The sequence below is a fragment of the Petromyzon marinus genome, chromosome 32 (genome assembly GCF_048934315.1).
Source record: "Petromyzon marinus isolate PM22_M1 ecotype Great Lakes invasive population chromosome 32, UKy_Petmar_22M1.pri1.0, whole genome shotgun sequence".
NCBI lineage: Eukaryota > Metazoa > Chordata > Hyperoartia > Petromyzontiformes > Petromyzontidae > Petromyzon > Petromyzon marinus.
Window position 1 is genome coordinate 1,061,089 of NC_133698.1, and position 27,752 is coordinate 1,088,840.

The 27,752-nt window shown below is 49.8% G+C and overlaps 1 protein-coding gene across 1 annotated transcript in view; it reads right to left on the bottom strand.

The window, feature by feature from the left end:
- The window catches only part of BSX (brain specific homeobox), a 41,030-nt gene extending 15,912 nt beyond the window's left edge, over positions 1 to 25,118 (bottom strand). The window contains exon 1 of the mRNA XM_076071205.1: positions 24,190 to 25,118. Coding sequence (XP_075927320.1) covers positions 24,190 to 24,454 — 265 coding nt within the window. The 5' untranslated portion in view covers positions 24,455 to 25,118. The remainder of the gene's footprint in view (positions 1 to 24,189) is intronic.
- Positions 25,119 to 27,752: the final 2,634 nt, after the last annotated feature.

A 27,752-nucleotide genomic window follows, 5' to 3' on the forward strand; every position in this document is an offset into this window, starting at 1 on the left:
GGTAAACATGGTAAACATGGCAACATGGTAAACATGGTAAACATGGTAACATGGTAAACATGGTAAACACGGTAACACGGTAACATGGTAAACATGGCAAACACGGTAAACATGGTAACACGGTAAACATGGTAACACGGTAACATGGTAAACATGGTAACACGGTAAACATGGTAACATGGTAAACATGGCAACGTGGTAAACACGGTAAACATGGTAACACGGTAAACATGGTAACACGGTAAACATGACAACACGGTAAACATGGTAAGCATGGCAACATGGTAACATGGTAAACATGGTAAACATGGCAACATGGTAATCATGGTAAACATGGTAACACGGTAAACATGGTAACACGGTAAACATGGCAACACGGTAAGCATGGTAACATGGTAACATGTTAAACATGGTAAACACGGTAAACATGACAACACGGTAAACATGGTAAACATGGTAAACATGGCAACATGGTAACATGGTAAACATGGTAAACATGGCAACATGGTAATCATGGTAAACATGGTAACACGGTAAACATGGTAACACGGTAAACATGGCAACACGGTAAACACGGTAAGCATGGTAACATGGTAACATGGTAAACATGGTAACACGGTAAACATGGAAAACATGGTAAACATGGTAAACACGGTAACATGGTAACATGGTAAACACGGTAACATGGTAAACATGGTAAACATGGTAACACGGTAACATGGTAAACATGGTAAACATGGCAACATGGTAAACATGGTAAACATGGTAACATGGTAAACATGGTAACATGGTAACATGGTAAACACGGTAAACATGGTAACACGGTAACATGGTAAACATGGCAACATGGTAAACATGGTAAACATGGCAACATGGTAAACATGGTAAACATGGTAACATGGTAAACACGGTAAACATGGTAAACACGGTAACACGGTAAACATGGTAACATGGTAACATGGTAAACATGGTAAACACGGTAAACATGGTAACACGGTAACATGGTAAACATGGTAAACATGGCAACATGGTAAACATGGTAACATGGTAAACATGGTAAACACGGTAACACGGTAAACATGGTAAACACGGTAAACATGGTAACACGGTAACATGGTAAACCTGGTAAACATGGCAACATGGTAAACATGGTAACATGGTAAACATGGTAAACACGGTAACACGGTAACATGGTAAACATGGTAAACACGGTAAACATGGTAACACGGTAAACATGGTAACACGGTAACATGGTAAACATGGTAACACGGTAAACATGGTAACATGGTAAACATGGCAACGTGGTAAACACGGTAAACATGGTAACACGGTAAACATGGTAACACGGTAAACATGGTAACATGGTAAACATGGTAAACATGGTAAACATGGTAACATGGTAAACATGGCAACATGGTAAACATGGTAAACATGGTAGCATGGTAAACATGGTAAACACGATAAACATGGTAAACATGGTAACATGGTAAACATGGTAACACGGCAAACACGGTAACATGGTAAACATGGTAATATGGTAACATGGTCAACATGGTAACACGGTAAACATGGTAACACGGTAAACATGGCAACATGGTAAACATGGTAACACGGTAAACATGACAACACGGTAAACATGGTAAGCATGGCAACATGGTAACATGGTAAACATGGTAAACATGGCAACATGGTAATCATGGTAAACATGGTAACACGGTAAACATGGTAACACGGTAAACATGGCAACACGGTAAGCATGGTAACATGGTAACATGTTAAACATGGTAAACACGGTAAACATGACAACACGGTAAACATGGTAAACATGGTAAACATGGCAACATGGTAACATGGTAAACATGGTAAACATGGCAACATGGTAATCATGGTAAACATGGTAACACGGTAAACATGGTAACACGGTAAACATGGCAACACGGTAAACACGGTAAGCATGGTAACATGGTAACATGGTAACATGGTAAACATGGTAACACGGTAAACATGGCAAACATGGTAAACATGGTAAACACGGTAACATGGTAACATGGTAAACACGGTAACATGGTAAACATGGTAAACATGGTAACACGGTAACATGGTATACATGGTAAACATGGCAACATGGCAACATGGTAAACATGGTAAACATGGTAACATGGTAAACATGGTAACATGGTAAACACGGTAAACATGGTAACACGGTAACATGGTAAACATGGCAACATGGTAAACATGGTAAACATGGCAACATGGTAAACATGGTAAACATGGTAACATGGTAAACACGGTAAACATGGTAAACACGGTAACACGGTAAACATGGTAACATGATAACATGGTAAACATGGTAAACACGGTAAACATGGTAACACGGTAACATGGTAAACATGGTAAACATGGCAACATGGTAAACATGGTAACATGGTAAACATGGTAAACACGGTAACACGGTAAACATGGTAAACATGGTAACACGGTAACATGGTAAACATGGTAAACATGGCAACATGGTAAACATGGTAAACATGGTAACATGGTAAACATGGTAAACACGGTAACACGGTAACATGGTAAACATGGTAAACATGGTAACACGGTAAACATGGTAACACGGTAACATGGTAAACATGGTAACACGGTAAACATGGTAACATGGTAAACATGGCAACGTGGTAAACACGGTAAACATGGTAACACGGTAAACATGGTAACACGGTAAACATGGCAACATGGTAAACATGGTAACATGGTAAACATGGTAAACATGGCAACATGGTAACATGGTAAACATGGTAACATGGTAAACATGGCAACATGGTAAACATGGTAAACATGGTAGCATGGTAAACATGGTAAACACGATAAACATGGTAAACATGGTAACATGGTAAACATGGTAACACGGCAAACACGGTAACATGGTAAACATGGTAATATGGTAACATGGTCAACATGGTAACATGGTAACATGGTAACACGGTAAACACGGTAACATGGTAAACATGGTAACATGGTAACTGGTAACATGGTGAACATGGTAAACATGGTAACACGGTAAACACGGTAACATGGTAATCATGGTAACATGGTAACATGGTAAACATGGTAACATGGTAACATGGTAAACATGGTAACACGGTAAACACGGTAACATGGTAACATGGTAATATGGTAAACATGGTAACATGGTAACATGGTAACATGGTAAACATGGTAAACATGGTAACATGGTTAACATGGTAACTTGGTAACACGGTAACATGGTAAACATGGTAAACATGGTAACATGGTAACATGGTAAACATGGTAACACGGTAACTATGGTAAACATGGTAACACGGTAAACATGGTAACATGGTAAACATGGTAAACACGGTAACATGGTAAACATGGTAATATGGTAAACACGGTAAACATGGTAACATGGTAAACATGGTAAACATGGTAAACATGGCAACACGGTAACTTTGTAACACGGTAACATGGTAAACACGGTAAACATGGTAACATAGTAAACATGGTAAACATGGTAACACGGTAACATGGTAACATGGTAAACACGGTAACATGGTAACACGGTAAACATGGTAACACGGTAAACATGGTAACATGATAAACATGGTAAACATGGTAACACGGTAACACGGTAACATGGTAAACATGGTAACATGGTAACACGGTAACATTGTAAACATGGTAACACGGTAAAATGGTAAACACGGTAAACATGGTAACATGGTAAACATGGTAACATGGTAAACATGGTAAATATGGTAACACGGTAACATGGTAACATGGTAACATGGTAAACATGGTAACATGGTAAACATGGTAACATGGTAACATGGTAACATGGTAAACATGGTAACATGGTAAACACGGTAAACGCGGTAAACGCGGTAAACATGGTAAACGTGGCAATACGGTACATGGCAAACGATGCGAATGTAACTTCAGTGCAAACTTTCGTTGCTACGTGCAGCTCATCATCATCATCATCGAGAGAGAGAGAGAAGATCCGGGGCAGCAGATCGATCGAAGGACGGATTCCCCGGAGACATCACGAGCGCCACAAGCGCCGGGCATCGACATCCCCACGAGTCGAGTCCCAGCCCCGCGTGTTGGAGAGCGACCCACGACCCACGCGTCCCACGACCCACGAGCCCCGCGCCTTTCCCTAGCGGGTGTCCCGTGAACTGGGGTCGGGACAGCGCTCGAAGGAGGCTACAGGGGAGAGGAGCCGCGTGCGTCTGGACAGGGGCTGGCTCCTGCAGAGAGAGACGCGCGCAGCATCGAGACCTCATCACTGCCTCAGCCACTACCACCACTACGACCACTACTGCCACTACACCACCATTACCACCACTATTACCACTACTATCACTACTACCACCACTACCAAAGGCAAAGATCCCCCGTATAGCCTGTAACAGACTGTTGGGGCAAGTGCTGTTAGTAGCGAGCAACACCTGTGATGGTGGCTTTTAGTGCGGCCCCTGACAATAAACAAATGGTGAGACCCCCCCCCCCCATCGTCATCGTAGTCGTCGTGCTGCTGACAAACCCCCAGTGGGTTCAAATGGCGTGGCGGCCGTCACACGACTGATGATGTCGTATCGGCGAAAGTGCCCAGCCCACCGCTCACCCCTCTCTGATGATGAGTGAAGACCAACAGTGCCCTCGTGTTACCCAGTGCGGCCACGGGGGTCACGAGACGGGGCCATCGGCCGCCAAGAAGACCTCGAGAGGCGACGCGCCGAGAGGAGGAACGCGCGGGTTGGAGAGGAGCGCCGGGCAGGGGGTCGCGTCCCGGCTACGCGGGGCAACGGCGGCGTGCGGCGGGCGGCGGGCGGCGCGTCTCGCCAAGGGCACGGCACCTCGTGCGGTGTCGTCTCTGCTCACCATGAGCCGGGCTGGCTCAGTCGCGTGCGGCCGTCAGCGCGCGGCACACGTCGTGTACACGTGTAGCCGCGTGTACACGTCGTGTACACGTGTAGCCGTGTGTACACGTGTAGCCGTGTGTACACCTCGTGTACACATGTGGCCGTGTGTACACGTGTAGCTATGTGTACACGTCGTGTACACGTGTAGCCTAGTGTACATGTGTAGCCGCGTGTACACGTGTAGCCGTGTGTACACGTCGTGTACACGTGTAGTCGCGTGAACACGTGTAGCCGTGTGTACACGTGTAGCCGTGTGTACACGTGTAGCTATGTGTGCGCGTCGCGTACACGTACACGTGTAGCCGAGTGTACACGTGTAGCGTGTGTACGCGTTGTGTACACGCGTAGCCGCGTGTACGCGTGTAGCCGTGTATACACGTCGTGTACACGTGTAGCCGTGTGTACACGTCGTGTACACGTGTAGCCGTGTGTACACGTGTAGCCGTGTGTACACGTGTAGCCGTGTGTACACGTGTAGCCGTGTGTTTATGTATCTGTGTGTATATGCAGCTGTGTGTATATGCAGCTGTGTGTATATATTATGGGGAGCGGTAGTGGTAGCGGTTAACGCGCTGCGCTACGAACCCGATTCCCGCACAGAGCCAACAGCAGTGAGAATGATCTGAACCGGTCCTGACCGTCCCCTAGATCGTCTCAGCCTCAAATGAGTACCTGGTGCAGTGTGCAAACATTGTTATTGGAGAGACAAAGGCGGCCGGGCGTGGTGCTGGCCACCCACCTCCTCGTGTGCCGTGCCGGCCTTCACAGGTGCTGCTGTCTAACAGAACTTGTCCCAACAGTTTGTTTAGACTATACGGGGATCTTTGTTTGTGTGTATATATGTAGCTATGTGTATTTAGTTAAGTGTGATAAATGTGTATATGTGTAGTTCTGTGGATATCTATAGTTATAACTACAGTTACGTGTGTACGTGTAGTTATGTATAAATGATGCTTTTGACGGTACACCGGGGAACCAAGTCATATTAAATGGGCCGAGGCAAAAAAATGTTTTATTTCTGAGTAACACTTTTTTTGTTCCCAGGGGTTAACTTCACTGCGTGACTGGGGTACCACTCAATCCGACATCGGTGCAACTCCGCGATGTCGAAACGCCAAACATCAGCAGACAAAAATCCGTTATCGAAAAATTCAACTCTGAATAGTGCATCGTGAGTACAGCTCGTCGAGATGAGTCGATTGCAGCATCGCCGACCATCAACAGACTAAAAATTACTGCATCACGGACATTGTGCGAGAGCCGGGGTACCACCATAAGGTTAATATGTGTAGGAATGTGTCCTAGTGTAGTTACGAGTATACAAATAGCTATGTGTACATGTGTAGCTCTTCGTGTAGTTACGTGTGTACACACGTGTACTGCATATACAAGCGCCCTTACACACACACACATACGTCTACTACACACACACACGTGTTGTGTAGTACACGTGTAGTACGTGTGTACTACACCACACGTGTGTACTACACACACACACGTGTACTACACACACACACGTGTACTATACACACGTGTACTATATACACACACGCACGTGTACTACACGCATACACGATGTACTATACACACACGCACGTGTACTACACACACGGTGTACTATACACACGTGTGTGTACTACACGCACACACGCACGTGTACTGCACGCACACACGGTGTACTACACACACACACACGGTGTACTATACACACACGTGTACTACGCACACGGTGTACTATACACACACACGGTGTACTACACACACACGGTGTACTACACACACACATGTGTATTATACACACACACGGTGTACTACACACACACGTGTACTACACACACACACACACACGTGTAGTACACACACACACACACGGTGTACTACACACACACACGTGTACTGCACACAAACACGTGTAGTACACACACGTGCACTACACACACACGTGTCCTACACAAACACACGTGTACTACACACAAACACACAGACGTGTACTACACACACACGTGTACTACACACACACACGTGTACAGTGAGGGAAAAAAGTATTTTATCCCCTGCTGATTTTGTACGTTTGCCCACTGACAAAGAAATGATCAGTCTATAATTTTAATGGTAGGTTTATTTGGACAGTGAGAGACAGAATAAAAACAAGAAAATCCAGAAAAACGCATGTCAAAAAAGTTATAAATTGATTTGCGTTTTAATGTGGGAAATAAGTATTTGACCCCCTCTCAATCAGAAATATTTCTGGCTCCCAGGTGTCTTTTATACAGGTAACGAGCTGAGATTAGGAGCACACTCTTAAAGGGAGTGCTCCTAATCTCAGCTTGTTACCTGTATAAAAGACACCTGTCCACAGAAGCAATCAATCAATCAGATTCCAAACTCTCCACCATGGCAAAGACCAAAGAGCTCTCCAAGGATGTCAGGGACAAGATTGTAGACCTACACAAGGCTGGAATGGGCTACAAGACCATTGCCAATCAGCTTGGTGAGAAGGTGACAACAGTTGGTGCGATTATTCGCAAATGGAAGAAACACAAAATAACTGTCAATCTCCCTCGGCCTGGAGCTCCATGCAAGATCTCACCTCGTGGAGTTGCAATGATCATGAGAACGGTGAGGAATCAGCCCAGAACTACACGGGAGGATTTTGTCAATGATCTCAAGGCAGCTGGGACCATAGTCACCAAGAAAACAATTCGTAACACACTACGCCGTGAAGGACTGAAATCCTGCAGCGCCCGCAAGGTCCCCCTGCTCAATAAAGCACATATATATGCCCGTCTGAAGTTTGCCAATGAACATCTGAATGATTCAGATGACAACTGGGTGAAAGTGTTGTGGTCAGATGAGACCAAAATGGAGCTCTTTGGCATCAACTCAACTCGCCGTGTTTGGAGGAGGAGGAATGCTGCCTATGACCCCAAGAACACCATCCCCACTGTCAAACATGGAGGTGGAAACATTATGCTTTGGGGGTGTTTTTCTGCTAACGGGACAGGACAACTTCACCGCATCAAAGGGACGATGGACGGGGCCATGTACCGTCAAATCTTGGGTGAGAACCTCCTTCCCTCAGCCAGGGCATTGAAAATGGGTCGTGGATGGGTATTCCAGCATGACAATGACCCAAAACACACGGCCAAGGCAACAAAGGAGTGGCTCAAGAAGAAGCACATTAAGGTCCTGGAGTGGCCTAGCCAGTCTCCAGACCTTAATCCCATAGAAAATCTGTGGAGGGAGCTGAAGGTTCGAGTTGCCAAACGTCAGCCTTGAAACCTTAATGCAGGGGTCGGGAACCTTTTTGACTAAGAGAGCCATGAAAGCAAAAAATTTGGAAATTTATTTCAGTGAGAGCCATATAATATATTTTAAAAGTGAATTCAACTAAATGTCAGTATAATAAGCCTCTGAATTTATTCTTTTAAATAATGTTGTTATAACACTCACCATTAATGCGACTTCTGGTGCTGCATGGATTTGCTGATGTCTTTGTAGTCGGGTTGGTACTTTGTAGTCGGGTTGGTACTTGGTGAGGTTAAGCTTCATGCAAGCGTTGAGGCTTTCATCCGTTAAACGTGATCGTAGGTTGGACTTGATGTTTTTAAGATGTGAGAATGACTGCTCACATGCATACGTAGATCCAAACATGGTCAATACAGCAATACTCACACGCTGCAGTGTGTGGTATGTGACAGGAAGCGCGTTCCAAGTTTTGAGAATCAGCTGGTCTTCGGGTTGGAGTTTTTTCATTTCTGTCCACATGTGCTTGCTCGCCAACTCCGCTTTCTGTCGTGTGATTCTTTCCAAATCTTCATTCAGTGACTTGAACTTATTCACCCACATGTCTGAGGCCTTCAGGTCAGCCACTTCTGCTTCAAAATCTCTGACGGAGACACCAGGGATGTAATTCAGGTCGGCTGTGTTCAGTGAACACTCGTTTGGATGGGTGATGAACTTAAAAAGACGAGTGTGCTCACGAAATTCTCCAAAGCGTGCTTTGAAGGACTGTAGGAGACTGGATGTGCAGCCAGCTAGCTGGTGGAGATCAAGGTTTTGAATGGGCTCACTTGCTGTGCATGCATCTTTAAATTGGCTCAGTTTTTCAAAATGTAGTAAACGACCTGTTTCAAGATCCGTGATGAAAAGCTCCAGCTTGTTTTCAAAAGCAAATACAGCTTGTTGAAGGGATAACACTGTATTTCCAATGCCTTGCATTTTCACGTTGAGCTGGTTCAGATGTTCAGTCAGATCTACGAGATAGTAAAACTTGAGGAGCCACTCGGTGTCGGCTAGCTCAGGATGCCCGACGCCTTTCATTTCAAGGAAAGTCCGGATTTCGTTCAGGCAAGCCGCAAAACGGCTAAGCACCTTCCCTCTTGACAACCAACGCACATTGCTGTGCAAAAGCAGATCAGGATAGTTATTTACAACTTCATCCAGCAGTGTTTTAAACTGGCGATCATTTAAGGCTCGGGCAACAATAAAGTTGATCACACGAATGACCAGCGACATCACTTCGCCAAACTGCCTGTCACACATCTGAGCACAAAGTGCCTCCTGGTGTATAATGCAATGGAAACTTAGGATGGGTCTATTTTCATGTTCACGGAGAAGCGCCACAAATCCTTTGTTTTACCATACACGGAGCACCATCAGTACACACTGAGAGAAGTTTATCCATAGGTAGACTTTTTTCTTGAGCAAACTCCATGAAAGACTTGAATAAATCCTCACCTCTTGTGGACCCTTTTAATGGCAGAACAGCAAGACTTTCTTCGCGCAGTGTGTCACCAACAGCATATCTTGCAATCACGCTGAACTGCGACAAATGGCTCACGTCTGTTGACTCATCCAAAGCCAGAGAAAAGAACGGCGCTGCATTTATGTCCTTCACTTGCGTTTCCTCCACTTTGTTTGCCATCACGATGGTACGATCATGAACAGTTCTTGCCGACAGAGGCATGTCTTGTATCCGTTTGATTATCTTGTCTTTGTTCGGAAGATCATCAAAAAGTTCATTGGCTACATCCAGCATGAACGTTTTAGCATACTCGCCATCTGTGAATGGTTTTCCGTTCCTCACTATTGCTAAAGAGCCAGCAAAGCTAGCCGAATTATAGTCACCTTGCCGGGTCCATACGCGGAGTTGCTGCTGGCTAGCTTGCACCCTGCTCAGAAGCTCTTGGCACGCTTTCTTTCTGCTGTCTCCCGCAGGGTATTTTGATGCAAAGGTAGCGTGGCGCGTGTCGAAGTGCCGCTTTACATTCGACCGTTTCAACGATGTAATTTTGTCATTGCAAATTAGACACACCGCAGAACCCGCTCTCTCCACAAAGGCGAATTCTTCGGTCCATTCGTCCTGAAATGTACGATACTCGTCGTCTTTTTTTCTTTTCTCCATCTTCTTCGTCGAAGGGTTAGCTTTGAGCTAATGACCGAGCAGACGCAGTCTCAGACTGATTCAAAAGGGGGCGTTTACCTGTTTTACCCAGCAACGGCAAACGTAGGCCAGTATCATCCAATTAAAATAATGGACAATTGCTCCTGCAGCCCTGAACAGGACATGCGCAGTGAAAAATCGATGGATGGATTAAAACAAGTGAGAATATTTTGTTTTATCTGCGAGCCATATGCAATCATCAAAAGAGCCACATCTGGCTCGCGAGCCATAGGTTCCCGACCCCTGCGGCTTAATGACTTGGAGAAGATCTGCAAAGAGGAGTGGGACAAAATCCCTCCTGAGATGTGTGCAAACCTGGTGGCCAACTGCAAGAAACGTCTGACCTCTGTGATTGCCAACAAGGGTTTTGCCACCAAGTACTAAGTCATGTTTTGCAGAAGGGTCAAATACTTATTTCCCTCATTAAAATGCAAATCAATTTATGACATTTTAGACATGCGTTTTTCTGGATTTTTTTGTTGCTATTCTGTCTCTCACTGTTCACATAAACCTACCATTAAAATTATAGACAGCATTTCTTTGTCAGTGGGCAAACGTACAAAATCAGCAGGGGATCAAATACTTGTATTCCCTCACTGTACTACACACACACACGTGTACTACACACACACGTGTACTACACACACACGTGTTCTACACACACACACACACGTGTACTACACACACACACACACGTGTACTACACACACACATACGTGTTCTACACACACACACGTGTACTACACACACACACGTGTTCTACACACACACGTGTACTACACACACACACGTGTACTACACACGGTGTAACGTGACCCGTACTCATCGCTCCTCGTGGCGCGCTGCGAGGAGTTCAAAGCACGCCGCACACTTTACCAATCAAACAGTCACAACATCGTCATCCGCAGCAGCATCATCCGAATCATCATCGTCCGCAGCATCATCATCCGCATCATCATCACCAGCATCCGCATCATCATCATCATCATCCCATCATCATCCGCGTAATCATAATCCGCAGCATCATCACCATCATCCGAATCATCATCATCCGAATTTATCATCACCATCATCCGCATCATAATAATCTGCAGCATAGCCATGTACTGTATGTTGAACCTCTTTCGCACCGTACGTAGACAACCGCGCTAATCGAAGAAACGCGGAGTGCCTCAACGTTCCATCCGCACTGCTATCGGCAACATGCGCACCGCCTCCTAGCACTCGAGACATATACAAGGGCACGGATATAGAATGATTATGGGATAGCCGTACCTTGTACTCTCGTGGTAGTGCCTTACGCCGACAACTCTTAACTCCAGGCCGGCTAAGCGGCGAGCCGCGTCGACACGCGGAGAGAGCGAAATTCATCGGCGCTTCTGTGACGACGCGCGCGCGAATTGTCTCGACACGGAACCCCGTGCGGATGGTGAACGCGTGGCGAATTCCTGAAGTTGCCTTTACACTGCGGATACTAATACTCACGAACGCACACTCGGTGAACACGCACGGTGAACACACACACACGGGGAACACGCACACACGGTGAACACACACACGGGGAACACGCACACACGGTGAACACACACACACGGTGAACACACACACGGTGAACACACACACACACACGGGGAACACACACACACGGGGAACACACACACATACACACGGTGAACACACACACGGTGAACACACACGGCGAACACACTCGGTGAACACGCACGGTGAACACACACACACGGGGAACACGCACACACGGTGAACACACACACGGGGAACACGCACACACGGTGAACACACACACACGGTGAACACACACACGGTGAACACACACACACACACGGGGAACACACACACGCGGGGAACACACACACACGGTGAACACACACACACCAAGTGAACACACATACACACGGTGAACACACACACGGTGAACACACACACACACACGGGGAACACGCACACACGGTGAACACACACACACGGTGAACACACACACGGGGAACACGCACACACGGTGAACACACACACACGGTGAACACACACACACGGGGAACACGCACACGGTGAACACGCACACACGGGGAACACGCACACACGGTGAACACACACACACGGTGAACACACACACACGGTGAACACACACACACGGTGAAGACACTAACGGTGAACACACACACACGTTGAACACACACACACGGGGAACACGCACACACGGTGAACACACACACACACGGGGAACACACACACACGGTGAACACACACACACGGTGAACACACACGGTGAACACACACACACGGGGAACACGCACACACTGTGAACACACACACACGGTGAACACACACACACGGGGAACACGCACACACGGTGAACACACACACACAGTGAACACACACACACGGGGAACACACACACACACGGGGAACACACACACACGGTGAACACACACGGTGAACACACACACACGGTGAACACACACATACGATGAAGACACTAACGGTGAATACACACATACGGCGAACACAGCCCAAGTGAATACACACATACGGTGAACACACACACACACATGGTGAACACACACGGTGAACACACACACACGGTGAATACACACACACAGTGAACACACACACACACACACACGGTGAACACACACACACGGTGAACACACACGGTGAACACACACACAGTGAACACACACACGGCGAACACACACACACGGTGAACACACACACAGTAAACACACGCGCACAACCGGTGAATACACAACCTCCATTCGACACTAAGTGGTGGTGACGTTATACCAAGTGGGGCCTGTGCCAGGCTAGGTGCACTTTAAGGTCACGCAAATTGTTGAACACACACACACGGTGAACACACACGGTGAACACACACGGTGAACACACACACCCACGGTGAATACACCCACGGTGAACACACACACGTACACACGGTGAACACACACACACGTACACACGGTGAACACACCAAGGTATTGTTTACACATCCCATCAGCGGCCTGCACAAGCCGCATTGCTTCGGTCAAACCGCACCCTAGGACGGTTTCGTCGTCGCATCAGCAGTCACGTGTGCTTAGATCAATGCTGGTGATTCGTTCGATGGTCTTTGGCAAGGACCCCCTCTCTGTCAGAAATGGGTTCTAGTTGGACGCAAATTCACATCTACATGTACAAAGACAAAGATACCCCGTGTAGCCTGAACAGACTGTTGGGGGCAAGTGCTGCTAGCGAGCACCCACGGAGTCGGGCATGGCACGCGAGGGGGATGGGTGGCCTGCACCATGCCTGGCCGCCGAATTGAAGTTGAAAAATATTAAAATCCGAAATTCAAAATGTCCAAAATGTGGACCTCTCCGACGTGTGTTTGTTGTTTGTGCCGCGTTTTATTCGGCCTGATGTCCGACGTTTCACCCCGCGCTTTTGGAGCTTCTTCGGGAACGGAATCGCACAACGCAGACACGCGCCGGAGAGCGACGCAGCGCACAGCGAGCAGTGACGTGCGGGGTCTGGGACTCTCTCTGGCGTCCAGGTGACTCCTGCAGATGGGACCCACCCCGGCCTCACCTGTCTGTGTGTGTGTTCATGTATGTGCGTGTATGTATGTGTGTATGTGTGTGTGTGGGGAGTGTGAGTGTAGCGGTTTGCGCGCGGCGCTACGAAACCGGCGACCCGGGTTCAATTCCCGCTCACGGCCAACACCAGTGACGATTACCTGAACCGGTCCTGGGCCTCCCCTAGGTCGACTCAGTCTCAAGTGAGTACCTGGGGCGGTGTGTAAACATCGCTACTGGGGAGACAAAGGCGGTCGGGCGTGGTGCTGGCCACCCACCCCCCCCCCCCTCGTGTGCAGTGCCAGGCCTTTATAGGTGCTCGCGAACAGCACTTGCCACTACAATCTGTTAAGGCTATACAGGGGGTCTTTGTATTGTATGTGTGTGTATGTACGTGTATGTATCGGTTAAAAACAAATTTCTTTAGAGCTGCTTTTTGTGTTTAGTTTGTTGTCCTTGCCCCCGCACCTCCGATCAGCGCGGCTGGCTACGTACGGCGCGAAAGAAGTTCTTTATAATGCGTCCATAGGAGGAGCTATTGCACCTCCATGCTGAGTTGCCACCCTGACCAGTGGAGACCACGGACCGAGCGCGACGCAGTCTCTCTGCTCACAGCTGCCCTACCCTGGGAGCGCTGGCGCGGTGGTGAGCTCACCGCGCTATGAACCCAACAAAGTTCGATTCCCGGCCACAGCTAACGAGCCTTCACCCGACCAATTACCTCAATCGACTTAACCAACTTGCGCTGACCGACGCGGTGAAGTATAGTCACGCGACTCTTGGGAATTTAATTGTAACATGCGACCTTTTCTTGCCCGTATCAAAGTATGAAAAAACAAGAATAGGTTTTACCCTTTCTGGCAATAAAACAGGTGGTGTTAAGATGTCCAAACATCAAATATAAACCTTTTGCAAGGAATGAAGTCTGCATTAACCACACGCAGTACTTGTGGTGAACATGCAAACAAAAGGTTTATATTTGGTGTTTGAACATCTGAACACCTCTTGTGTTTTTGCCAGGAAGGGTAAAACCTATTCTTTGTTTTTCATACTTTGGTACTGGCAAAAAAGGTCCCATGTTGTAGCTGCTGAACCCGAGCTATGCATGTCCTGATAGCGGCATTGTCTTTGTACTGTTCGCCTGTTGTCCTCTGGTGTAACACTCGTGAGACCGGGCCATAAAGAAGGCTATCTCTGGTGTGGACCATTACGCTTCAAAGACAATGCCAATATTATCAGAACATGTTTGTGTTTTAATAAAATTATGATTGGTGTTTACAAAGATTGTGAAAAAGTTCGAATCCAATACCCCAAATGTGGACCTGAAATGTGATGCAGGGAATCCGTCGCTCGACGTGAAATGGGTTGCGGCATTGGAGCCGCATATCCCGGACCTTGGCACAACGTACCCCCTCACCCCCTCGCGTCCTCATTTGAATATATACTCGTGGTAGTGCCTTACGCCGATAACCCCTACTCCAAAGTAGCCTAACTCTCAGAGAGTAAGAAGTGAAGCTAGCGAGTGTAGCCTGCATTATAGACCACCACGACACTCACGCTCACTCACCACACAAAGACATCCCGTATAGCCTTAACCGACTCTCGGGGCAAGTGCTGTTAGCGAATAACAGCACCTATGAAGACCGGCACAGCATACGAGGGGGTGGGTGGCCAGGACTATGCCCGGCCGCCTTTGTATCCCTCTGGCGATGGCAACACACCACGCCAGGTGTGGTGTGTTAGCGACCTCGGGGAGGCCCAGGACCGGTTCAGATAATCGTCGCTGGTGTTATCCGTGAGTGGGAATCATACACGCATACTTGTGCAATGGGTTCAACTGAGTCACAGATGTAGACTTGGAGGCAACACATTTATTCAACTCCAATAGAGGTAACTTCCCCTTAACACGGACCGGGACCAACAGCTTGGGTCCGGGTCCACGTGTTGGAGACTCGTTCAACGGAGAACGTAGACGAAGGTTTCTTCCAGGATGAACAACAACAACCCCGGTCCCTCTCGGGACCTGGCTTATATTCTCTGCGGCGTGGCCGGTTCCACCCTTGGCCACGACCACCTTCTAAAATCCTCGGGAAGGATATGGATCTCAACCATGTGACCACCCCTAACCCCCACTTGGGGCCCCTTTGTAGACTTAACTGGTCACGTGTCCTCCCAGGTCAACCAGAGTGCCATGGCCTCAAGTAACCTCATCCTTCGGCCAGCACTCACACACCCTGTCCTGTAGGGTTGGCACTGCACGCAAAGCGTGGTGCCATCTAGTGTGATCAATCAGCGCTCACCGGGCCCCTCTAGCGCCGGTACTACACCCACACCATTGTGGTATCCGCGATGTCGTTACACCACACGCCGTGCCTCTCTAGGGCCGGCACTGCACGTTGACATCCCGCAATGTCACTATATCAACCTCCCCTTCGTAGAACTCAGCCGTCCCGGCTGTCAACCCCCCCTCAACAAAACAAATAAAACCCCTTAGTGTGCCTCAACAAATAAATACCCCATTACATATATACAATATATACAGAGACGAATGGGAGAAGGGGACAGAAGAATAGAACAACAATAGGCAAACAACACTCGCAAGCACGATAAAGGCCAGGTTCAGCCAATGACCACCAACTGATGGTGTGGTAGTGTGTGTGTGTATGGGGATCATGAAAACTGAAGAGTGTTTGATCGAGTCCACGTGGCCGGGCCCCCAGGTGAGGTGGGCGTACTCTCCCTGTGGGTCCCGGGGGGAATTTGAAAATTTCCCGTCGAACCCAGCTCCTCACGAAGAGCAGTCGGCCGGGCAGACGGCGCCTTACGCTCCCGATGCTTGCGGAGACGTCGCAGGTGGTGGCTTGGTGGACATTAAACATGCGGAACCTGAGGACGGGATCACGTAACTCCACTGAGGACCAACCTCAGCGGGTACACACCTCAGTTCGCCCGACACACCCAACACTCGCCCCCTGCGTAGTGGAGATGAGATGAATTCACGCGGCGCGATGAAAGGCTTGAGGTGAGAGGGATGTAAAAACCAACTCCGTCGACCCCAGCGACCGGCGCCCTCCAGGGTTTAAACAATTTGGGTGACATCCACCGGTACCTGGGGACAGTACCGCCAGGCTCTATCAACTGGAGCCCAGTCATGTCCGGAAAGACGGAGACGCCTCAGCTGCCAATTTGCCAATCGGCGTGAATTGGAATTTTCCCTGGAAGCTTCACACGCTTCCGAAAGCCTCTGAAGGATGAGGCGCATGGACTCTGAAATGTGAGATTTAGCCTTGCTTGGCACGGCTCGTAGTTGGACATCAATGGGGGGGGGGGGGGGTCGTGTTCTCTCCCGTACATAAAAGAAAATGGCAATTAGCCGGTAGACGCGTGAGGGGCCATTCTATAGGCAGCCAGGACTCCGGGAACATGCAAGTCCCAGTCAAGCTGGGACTCGCTGACCTGATGGCTCAACATCAGGTCACCATTCCCAACAAATCACACACCTCCCGCAGCAACTTCGAATATTTTTTTTTACCCTGATCAGTCAGAAGGCGCTCAGGGGCACCCTTGTTCATCACACAGCCATCGAGGAATGCCTCGGTGATGGCCGCCGCCGACTGGTTGGGAAGTGGCCAGGCCATCGGCCGTCATCAGAGGTGTCAACCTCGGCCGATGCCGCAAGGGGAGGGCACGAGTCCTCAACCGGCGCCTTACAACGCCCCGAGCATGAGAAGCACGTGATTACCCATTGGTAATCGCGACAGGGCATCCGCGTTCATGTGTCGGGTATCTTTGTAGTAGGAAACAGTAAAGAAATAGTCCTGCAGGACTTCAAACCAACGTGAAAGTTAGCCAGATGGCTGTTCAATACGCAGCGTGTACTGTAGTGCCGCATGGTCAGAGCGCACCTCAAAGCATCTGCCATAAAGATAGGGGTGATACTGTTGCACAAAAAAAAACAATAGCCAAAAGTTTCCGGTGTGTGACACAGTACCGTTGTTTGGCTGGAGACAACACTCTGCAGCCATATGCAATAACACTCTCCACGCCATTAACGACTTGAGACAGAACAGCGCCAATTCTGGTGTTGCTAGCGTCCGTATCAAGGAAAAATCGGGGTATCGGAGGGTAGGGACGTTCACCAAGCCATCCCAATGGAACTTCTGACCCTTTGCCATCAAGGCGTGGAGAGGTTTTTTCAATAGTGGCGAACCCGGTGACAAAACGGCGGTAATAGGATGCAAAACCAATTCAACACCGCACCTACTCCACCGACGTGGGGGTCGGCCAAAAACACACACACGCGGTTTTGTCTGGGTCCATCACTATCGCTGATTTACTGACTATGTGGCCAAGATACCGAACAGATTTTTGGAGCAGGTGACACTTCTGCGGTTAAAATTTGAGGTTCGCCGCACGCATTTCAAGAAAGACAACACGTAACTGTCCCAGATGTTCTTTAAATGTACAGCTAAAAACAATAACATCATGCAGATATATCCGGCACGAGTCCCACTGGAGGCCAGCTAGAACCAGTTCCATCAATCGCTGGAACATAGCCGGAGCGGAATGAAGACCCATCGGAAACCGATTAAATTCAAATAAGCCTTGTGGTGTACGAAAGGCTGTCTTGGGCTTAGAGGATTCATCTAGGGCAACTGCCAAAATCCGGATAGGAGGTCAGGAGTAGAAAAATAATGTGCTCCTGCTAGAGCATCCAGGGAATCGTCCATTTAAGAAAGGGGATATGCGTCGGTCACAGAGATCTTATTAAGCTTATGGAAGTCGACACAGAAGCGCAAACTACCATCCTGCTTTTTAACAAGAACAATCGGAGCTCCCCACGGGCTGGTGGATGGCGAGATAATATCGGTGGCCAACATTTAATCAACCGCCAGCCGTACATGTTCTTTTTCCGTAGGGCTCATTCAGTAGGGGTTCTGCCGGATGGGAGCATCGTCACCCGTATCGATGTGGTGCCTCAAAAGCATAGTGCGGCCAATGTCAAATTTGCCCTTGCTAAACACATTGGAGAATTCTGGGACTCGGATAATTCTGAATTTTCAGAACAAAGTGTATCCATCCACTTTTCATCGGAAGCCTGTTGCAGCTTCATATTCGACACGACCCCCACACCGCCAACGATGTTTCCCTCGTGAAGCAAGGGTGACGCATGGGCTACCATGGAGCCCTCCTGAATGACTGACGTGTCCAACCCTGCATTCAGAACCTGAATGAACGGTTCCTGGCCATTGGATATCTTGGCCCCTACCAACGTCAACCCACGAATGGCTTTGTTTGAGGGTGCTAGGAGGATTTCTCCCGCAGTCGCCTCCTGGTCTAGCGGCTTCTGCAATCGTAAAGGAACCAACATTTGCACGCCGGGGGGGATATTTACGGTCCTACTCACAAGCGCTTGTACATTAGCGTTGGCCGTGCACAAACGATTGGGACAAGGCAAAAAGGCCATGCGACGGTCCGATGGTAACTCGAGGCAACCGTGATCAATACAAATTTTCAGGGGAATCTTCCCCATAAAGTCAGTCCCGAGCAAGCAAGGAACAGCAAGGGATGTTGATACAAGAACTGGTCCCATAAATTTGATATCTCCAATACACACCTCTGCTGTTATTTTCCCAATGATGCCCAATGAGCCGCTGTTTGCGGCAAAGCATGGAACCCCGGTGGGACATAGGGTATGACATTTAGGGGGCAGGATGTAAAAAATTAACTCGGAAATGATTGTCGCGGATGCACCAGTATCGACGAGCATTCTGATTTCAACCCCCTCTATCATTCCGATAACAGCGGATGAACCTGCAGCCACGGCAACCACCCTATGGGCCAACTCTGACCACTGAATCGGTCGGAGCAGCCAGTCAGCCCGACCAAAATCCGAACCCTCACGCCCCAACACACAACGGGAACAAAAACCATCCAAATGCGATGAGTGAGGTGGATTCAGGGCTGAGCGTGTGATGTGTCGCGACTCGCCTTCGGATATAGTAGAGTGAAGGACGGTCAGGCGGATGATGGTGGTGGTGGTCCGGGGAGGCATTGTCGCGACACGCGGCAGCCCGATGAGACGTGCCCCGGCAGGCCGCGGTTGTAGCGCACGACAAGCCAGGACGAGAAGAGGTCTTCCGCCATCATTGTTGTTCATCCCGTTGCACCATGCCGTCCCCCTGCCAGCCTCCACCGTGGGTTGAAGCGCAGGCTTGGATGGGCGCCACATTTTCGGGTTTATCACGTGCCTCACGAGGCGTGGTACATGCCACCAACCCCTTATGTCGTTGCGAGAGCAGCTGCGCCTGGATGCATCTTGCAACCTTGAGAGAAGACAAATCGTCTTCGTCGATGGACGGCAGGACGATGTTGAGGTCCTTCACCAACATCAATAATCTCTCAAGGACCAGCGAGTCGACTCCGTCGTGGTCCATCTTCGGGAAGGCAGCTTTTGCGAGTGCCAATAGTGCGCTACAGAAGGCGAGGGGCGTCTCGGCCTCCCCCCTCCTCCGTGCAGCGAACTTATGGCGAACGTTTGACGGCGGTTCGTAGATTGCCGCCATTTGAGCAAAGGCTTGTTGTAGCGTGGCCCTTTCCGACGGCGGAAAGGTGAGAAACGCCACCAAGGCATCGTCATCAAGTGCGGCAGGCAGCGCTCTCAGCGCCTCTGCCTCCGTCCACCCTGCCAAGTCGCAGTTCGTCTGGAACCGGCGCTTGATGGCCACGCAGTCGCCCTTGGCGACTGAAAATTATTTAACAAAAGGTAGACGTCGCCTGAAAGATGGAATCTCAACAGGCGAACTTGGCGCAGTCTCAGATTTGGCGGGCTCTCCACCCCGCTCCGCGAACAAAATGGCGGCCGCGTGCGTGGGCTGCGCCACGGCGCTTGCCCGCTGGCGTGAAACGGCGACGGGAGGCTCGACCCCACGCAGCTCCGGTGCTCTCTCCTCCACCGCTGGCTCTTCGCGGTCGAGCTCCGCGACAATCGCGGCCAGAGCTTTGAGGAGTTCCGTGAGGTGGGAGCAGAACGTGCGGCGGTCTTTCCCTGTCGGCGGTGAGCTGTCGCTGAGATGGTCGACGCGATGCTCCGCCGACGGCGCCTCGCCCCCTTTCTCCAGGATTGCCATCCCTGGCGCTGTCTGAGGATAACGCCTTCGTCGTCCGACAACGTCCTGGTATGTAGTCTGTGTCGTGTAAGCATAACCTAACTCGGCCTATCTTACTGACAAAATAAAGTTTGGCCACTTCCGACACCCTGTTGTAATGGGTTCAACTGAGTCGCAGACGTAGACTTGGAGGCAACGCATTTATTCAACTCCAACACACGGTGTAACTTCCCCTTTACAGAATAACAACCTATGGTGGTGACCACCAAGCTACCTACACTAGTCACAACGTAACTGCTTCTACGGACCGGGACCAACAGCTTGGACGGAAGACGTAGACAAAGGTTTCTTCCCGGTCCCTCCTGGGACCCAGCTGATATTCTTTGCGGCATGGCCTGGCTCTGCCCTTGGCCACGACCACCTTCTTGAATCCTCGGGAAGGATCTGAGTCCCAACCACGTGACCACCCCTAGCCCCCACTTGGGGCCCCTTTGTAGACTTAACTGCTCACGTGTCCTCCCAGGTCAACCAGAGTGCCATGGCCTCGAGTAACCTCATCCTTGGGCCAGCACTCACACACCCTGTCCTGTAGGGTTGGCACTGCACGCAAAGAGTGGTGCCATCTACACTAACATGCAAATTCAAAGACAAAGATCCCCCGTATAGCTTTAACAGACTGTTGGGGCAAGTGCTGTTAGCAAGAAGCACCTATGAAGACCGGCACTGCACACGAGGGGGTGGGTGGGTGGTAGTGCGCATCACACCGGGTACTCATTTGAGGCTGAGTCGAACTAAGGGAGGCCCAGGACCCGTTCAAATAATTTGTCACTGGTGTCGACCGTGATCGGGAATCGAACTCGGTCCGCCGGGTTCGAAGCGCAGCGCGCTAACCGCTACAATACCGCTCCCCTTAACATTCACAGACACATACACAACAAACGATCACACCCACGCGAACACAGAATCAGAATCTGTATTTAGCGCCATGAAAACGATTGTTTAAAGGCGCTTTATTAATTTTTATTGTTATACCAGACGTATTGGATGAGCTATAAACTCTCTTTCACAGAAGTACAGTAGACAACGCCAGCACACACATGCGCGTACACACGAACACACAGAACATATACACACACACGCACCATAAAACATGCGCAACGTACAATAGGAAAAACAAACACAACTAAACACACAGCTACGCGAACACGTATGCGCAAAAAACACGTATACATAAATGACAAACAGAAACACAAATCGCGCGCGCGCACACACACAAAGACAAAGGTTCACCGTGTAGACTAAACAGACTGTTGGGGCAAGCGGCGGTCGTGGGCTACTATCAAGAGTTGAACAGCGCACGAGGTGTTGTGGGGTGGCTAACACTATGCCCGGCCGCCTTTGTCTCCCCAGTTGTGATGTCACACGCCGTACAAAATACTCGTTTAGGCTGAGTCGACCTACGGGAGGCACGGGATCATTTCAATAATATTCGTCGCTGATGCCGGCCGTGAGCGGGAATCGAACTGGGGTTGCCGGGTTCATCGCGCGGTGCACTAACCGCGACACTAACGCTTCCAACGCACACACACAGTATATATACACACAAGAGTACACATTTTATATATACACAAACACACAAGTACACATTACATATACACACAAGTACACGTTACATATATGCACACACACGAGTACACAGTATATACACACGAATACACATTATACACACACGGTACACAGTGTATATATACACACACACACGGTACACATTGTATATATCCACACACACACGGTACACATTATAAATACACACACGCGGACACACACGAGGGCACATTATATATCCACACACACACGGTACACATTATACACACACGGTACACAGTATATATACACACACGAGGGCACATTATATATACACACACACAATACACGCGCATATAAAGGGTGGCCCAACAGTCAGGACAAATAGGGTTATTAATTTTTTTTAACACTAGCATAAATATTTTTTCTAGCAATATTAATTTAGATATTTTTTTTCCTTTTCAGCTGACGTTTACATTCGTGTTTGTGTGTATGCTGAAGGCAGCTGTAATATCCTTTGTTAATTCCAAAAGATCATTAACGCATCAACGTTTATGGAAGTCAGTTTGAACGTTTTGTTAAAATAAATTAAATAACCCTACGTGACTCGTAATATATATTCACACAATATACACACTATATATACACACACAATATACACACAACATGCACACGATACGCAGACAATATATACACACACAATATACACATGATATACACACATACAATACACGCGCTTGCGCGCACATACACACAACATGCACACAATATACACATTATATAAGCACACAATACACACAAAACACACACACAATATATATATACACACACACGCAATATACACAATACACACACAATATTTACACGCAATATACAAGAACACGCACACATATATACACAATGACAAACATACACACAAATATATAACACGAATCGCTACTAAGTGGCGGTGACATCACCACGGCTCTTGTGCCAGGCTAGGTACACACACATTTACACGGACGGTTACACACAAATATATACACACACGCGCGCGCATACATACACACACATAAATATACACAAATACACTCATACGGTACACACAAACGCACACGTATATACACGCGAATATAAATATACACAACTCAATTAATACACGCGCACACACGAATAGACCAAAAATCCAAAGTTCCCCCATATAGCCTGGCCAGACTGTTGTGGCAAGCGCTGTTAGTGAGAAGCTGTGAAGGCCGGCACGGGACACGAGGAGGCGGGTGAGCAGCGCCATGCCCGGCCACCTTTGTCTCCCGAGTGGCGATGTCTTTCTCCACACCGCGTCGCAGCTACTCGCAACCGGTCGCAGGCGACGTTCAACTTGAGCGGCGCAGCTCGAGCGCGCGCGCCGGGACGTGCGGGAGTGAGGCCCCGGGGCAGAGCGGAACGGGAGAGCGGAGAGAGGGGAACAGGGAGAGGAGAGAGCGGAGAGAGTGGAGCGGGGAGAGAGCGGAGAGAGTGGAGCGGGGAGAGAGCGGAGAGAGACAAGCGGGTCCTACCCTGTGCGGCGAGGAGGTAGGGGTGGGGGTGCGGGTCTGGCCGGTGCAGGGGGGGCAGCGGCTGCGGCGCGGGGATCAGAGCGGGGCCCCCCAGCAGGGCCGAGTAGCCGCAGTCGAGAAGCGTGAATCGCGGGGGGCCCGCGGCGCCCCCCAGAAAGGCGAAATCCCGCGCCGCGGGCTTGGGCTTGTGCAGGAGGATGTCCTCGATGAAGAACGACGTGGGGCGCGCGGGCGGCGCGTGCAGCGAAGACGTGAAGTTCATCATCGCGATCCGCGCTCACCCCGAGCAGAGAGAGAGCCGCGCTCACTCTGATGAATGACAGATGGAGCGAGGAGACGTTGCTTCTCAACGCCTCCTCGCCTTCTTTGGAGCCAGGCGCGGTGGGGTAGATGGTGGTCTGGTTGGTGGGTAGATTTGTGGGGCATCTGGCGGGCTACTTGTAGGGATAGATTATAAGGTGACTGGTGGGTAAATGTTTGGGTAGTTGGTGCGGTAGTTGGCGGGATAGACGCTGGTGGGTGTCTGGTAGCTGTCACCGGCGTGGGCACGCTGGGACGCGACACGGAGCTGGCATCGCGGCGCTCTGCTGCTGCTGCTGCCCGCGTCGCAAGGACGCCGCTCGAGGTTCCTCCAGCGTCGTCTCCCCTCCCACCTCAGCCCCCCCCCGGGCTCCCAGCGGGATTAATAACGCGCGATCCAACAGGAAACAAGTACGGAGAATGAATAAATAAATAGATAAAGAGAGAAGCCACGCGATAATACATCGCCGCCACCTCGTAGTGCCGCGGCTTGCTCATCTGAGCGCCGTTACATAAGAGGCGCGGACACAATAGCGGGGACTGGAGGGGGCACAAGGCTGGAGTGACGCTCGGGCGGGATGAGTGCCCGGGGCGCTGGGACCGTGAGCGCTGGGAGTCCTGAGTGCTGGGGGTCCTGAGTGCTGGGGGTCCTGAGTGCTGGGGGTCCTGAGTGCTGGGGGTCCTGAGGGCTGGGGGCCCTGAACGCTGGGGGCCCTGAACGCTGGGAGGCCTGAGTGCTGGGGGTCCTGAGTGCTGGGGTCCTGAGTGCTGGAGTCCTGAGTGCTGGGGGTCCTGAGTGCTGGGGGTCCTGAGTGCTGGGAGCCCTGAGTGCTGGGGGTCCTGAGTGCTGGGGGTCCTGAGTGCTGGGGTCCTGAGTGCTGGGGTCCTGAGTGCTGGGGTCCTGAGTGCTGGGGTCCTGAGTGCTGGGAGCCCTGAGCGCTGGGGGCCCTGAGTGCTGGGGGCCCTGAGTGCTGGGGGTCCTGAGTGCTGGGGGTCCTGAGTGCTGGGGGCCCTGAGCGCTGGGACCCTGAGTGCTGGGGGTCCTGAGCGCTGGGGGCCCTGAGCGCTGGGGCTCCTGGGCCGTTGTCCCCGGCGCCGTGGCCCCAAGGCGCGCGTCTCCACGCCGCGTCACCGTCGCGTTTTGTTTAGCTCTTTTTGTTTCATGATCTCCAGTAAGGAGACAGGTCAGAACGTGACAACAACACACAATACAAAACACGACACCAGTGCAGAATATAGGAAAGGTAAACAAATAACTTAAAAAAACAAATACAAATAAAGTTAAACTATATATATTTTCTTATCCTAACAGGTGAAGCCCTCTGAGATATTAGCCTTATTTTCAGAAGCGATATGGCCACAAATGATAGCTGAACGAAGTTGCTTATTGCGTGGAAACTCGCAGAAATGCGTAGCTCCTAGCTCGTCGTGTCATCGCGATCGTGATGTTCAGCAGCTATGGTCAATCCACTGCTGGTTGAATGCCTCCGCTATTCGCAGCCACCTTGCACCACCGTGTGATGTAACCATCATCACCACCATCATCATCACCACCACCATCATCAACTCCCCAGCAACTGCATAGAGGCGACCCTGTCATCGTTGATTGACGATTGACATCAGTCTTTATTCTTCTTCTTCTTCTTGTCGTACGGCTGCTGATGTAGATGCAGAGCCACGACTACGACCTCACATCCAGGTGGTCAAGCCAGTAGATAACCGCGTCAGAAGTAGCGGAGTAGTGTAGCATCATCGCTGTGATGTCTCCTTCGTATTTGTGGATTGGGCATTGCGTCGTTCAACGCGGCACGGTCTGTTCTGGATGGCCACCACAGTCACACACTGCTGCTGGAGAGTTTTTCTTTATATATTTTATTTGTGCATCAGGTATCCGCATCTACTGCCATGGTCTATACAGTGGATGTGGTTTAGGGTGGACAGTGAGTCTCTCACAATAAGGCGGTGTCTGAGTTCTTTTGACCTCTATTCAGCTCTCCAAGCTTTATCGGGGGTTGAACTCGCATCGTTGAAGGCGAAGTTGCCATTGGAATGACGCAACACAGAGTAGCCGATACGAGCGACATTTGGCGGACTGATGTCGCGTGGGGCCACGGGGAATGACCGCATCACCGACCCCCCCCCCCGCCCGCCCGGCCGAACCGCTGCCGGCTCCGTACCGCGGCTGCCCCTGTGATGCGGTCGCATTTGCTGCACCAGGGTCGCCGCGGTGGCTAGGAGATGTGAACTCCCTCGCCTGGTATACAGAAGATCGTGGGTTCGATCCCGACCCTGACGCCCGCTCTATATTTGGTGTTTGCGTGTTCACTCTCTCCCCGTGGTCGCGTGGATTTTATTTTCGGACCCTCCGGGTTTTCCCACCACATTTAGAATCGACGTGACGCCTTTAGAGTCTTTGGCTGCTGCTCTTCATTTGCACGTCGTTGTGCTATCATTTGTGGCCAACTTGCTTCTGAAAAACAGCTACACAGCTGAGTGGGCATTAGCTGGTAAAATAAAAACTAAAATATTTCGTTGAGATCGTGCGCGTTCGCGAATGGTCAGTGTGTCCCTCACGGGAGGCGAGCGTTGTCCGAGTCTACCTCGCCCATAGCCTCTGCTATCCCCGCAAGTTGGATCTCCCTTTGCCGACTCCCTGTTCAAGTCCAGACTCAAAAGCGACCTCTTATCTTGTCGCTGAGCCGGTTTCTTGCACACAACACCCGCCATAACACGAGCGTCCTACGAGATGCACTGCGTGCACATCACGCTGAGTTTCTCTGTGAGTGCAGCGTCTCAAGATGCAATTCAGATTCAGAATCTTTATTGACACTGCTGGAGGAATCCGATGAGCTATGAAGCGCTTTTCTGACAGATGTCCAGTAGGGGCACGGGGTCAGAAAGTTACAAAAGCAAAAAATACAAAGTAACCGATAAGAGTGCAAAGTATAGAAAAGTAAGCAAGTCACACATAAATACAAATACATATAGTATATGAGTACAAACTGGATACGTACATCATTTCCTGCGGATTTTTCTACACTAAATGCTATTTCACCTCACATCACACCAAAATAACGTACACAGGAAGCGACATTTCGGGCAATGTTCCTTTTTCATGGCACAGATAGTTATATCTCTACAGAAGCGTCGCTGACGTGAGTCCAGTCTAGTCAACTAACGCACTCACCATCTCGCAGTCTGGTGGACTAAGGCAGTGGCACGGTGAGTCGCCCACCGTGAGGTACCCGCTGTAGGAGAGAGAA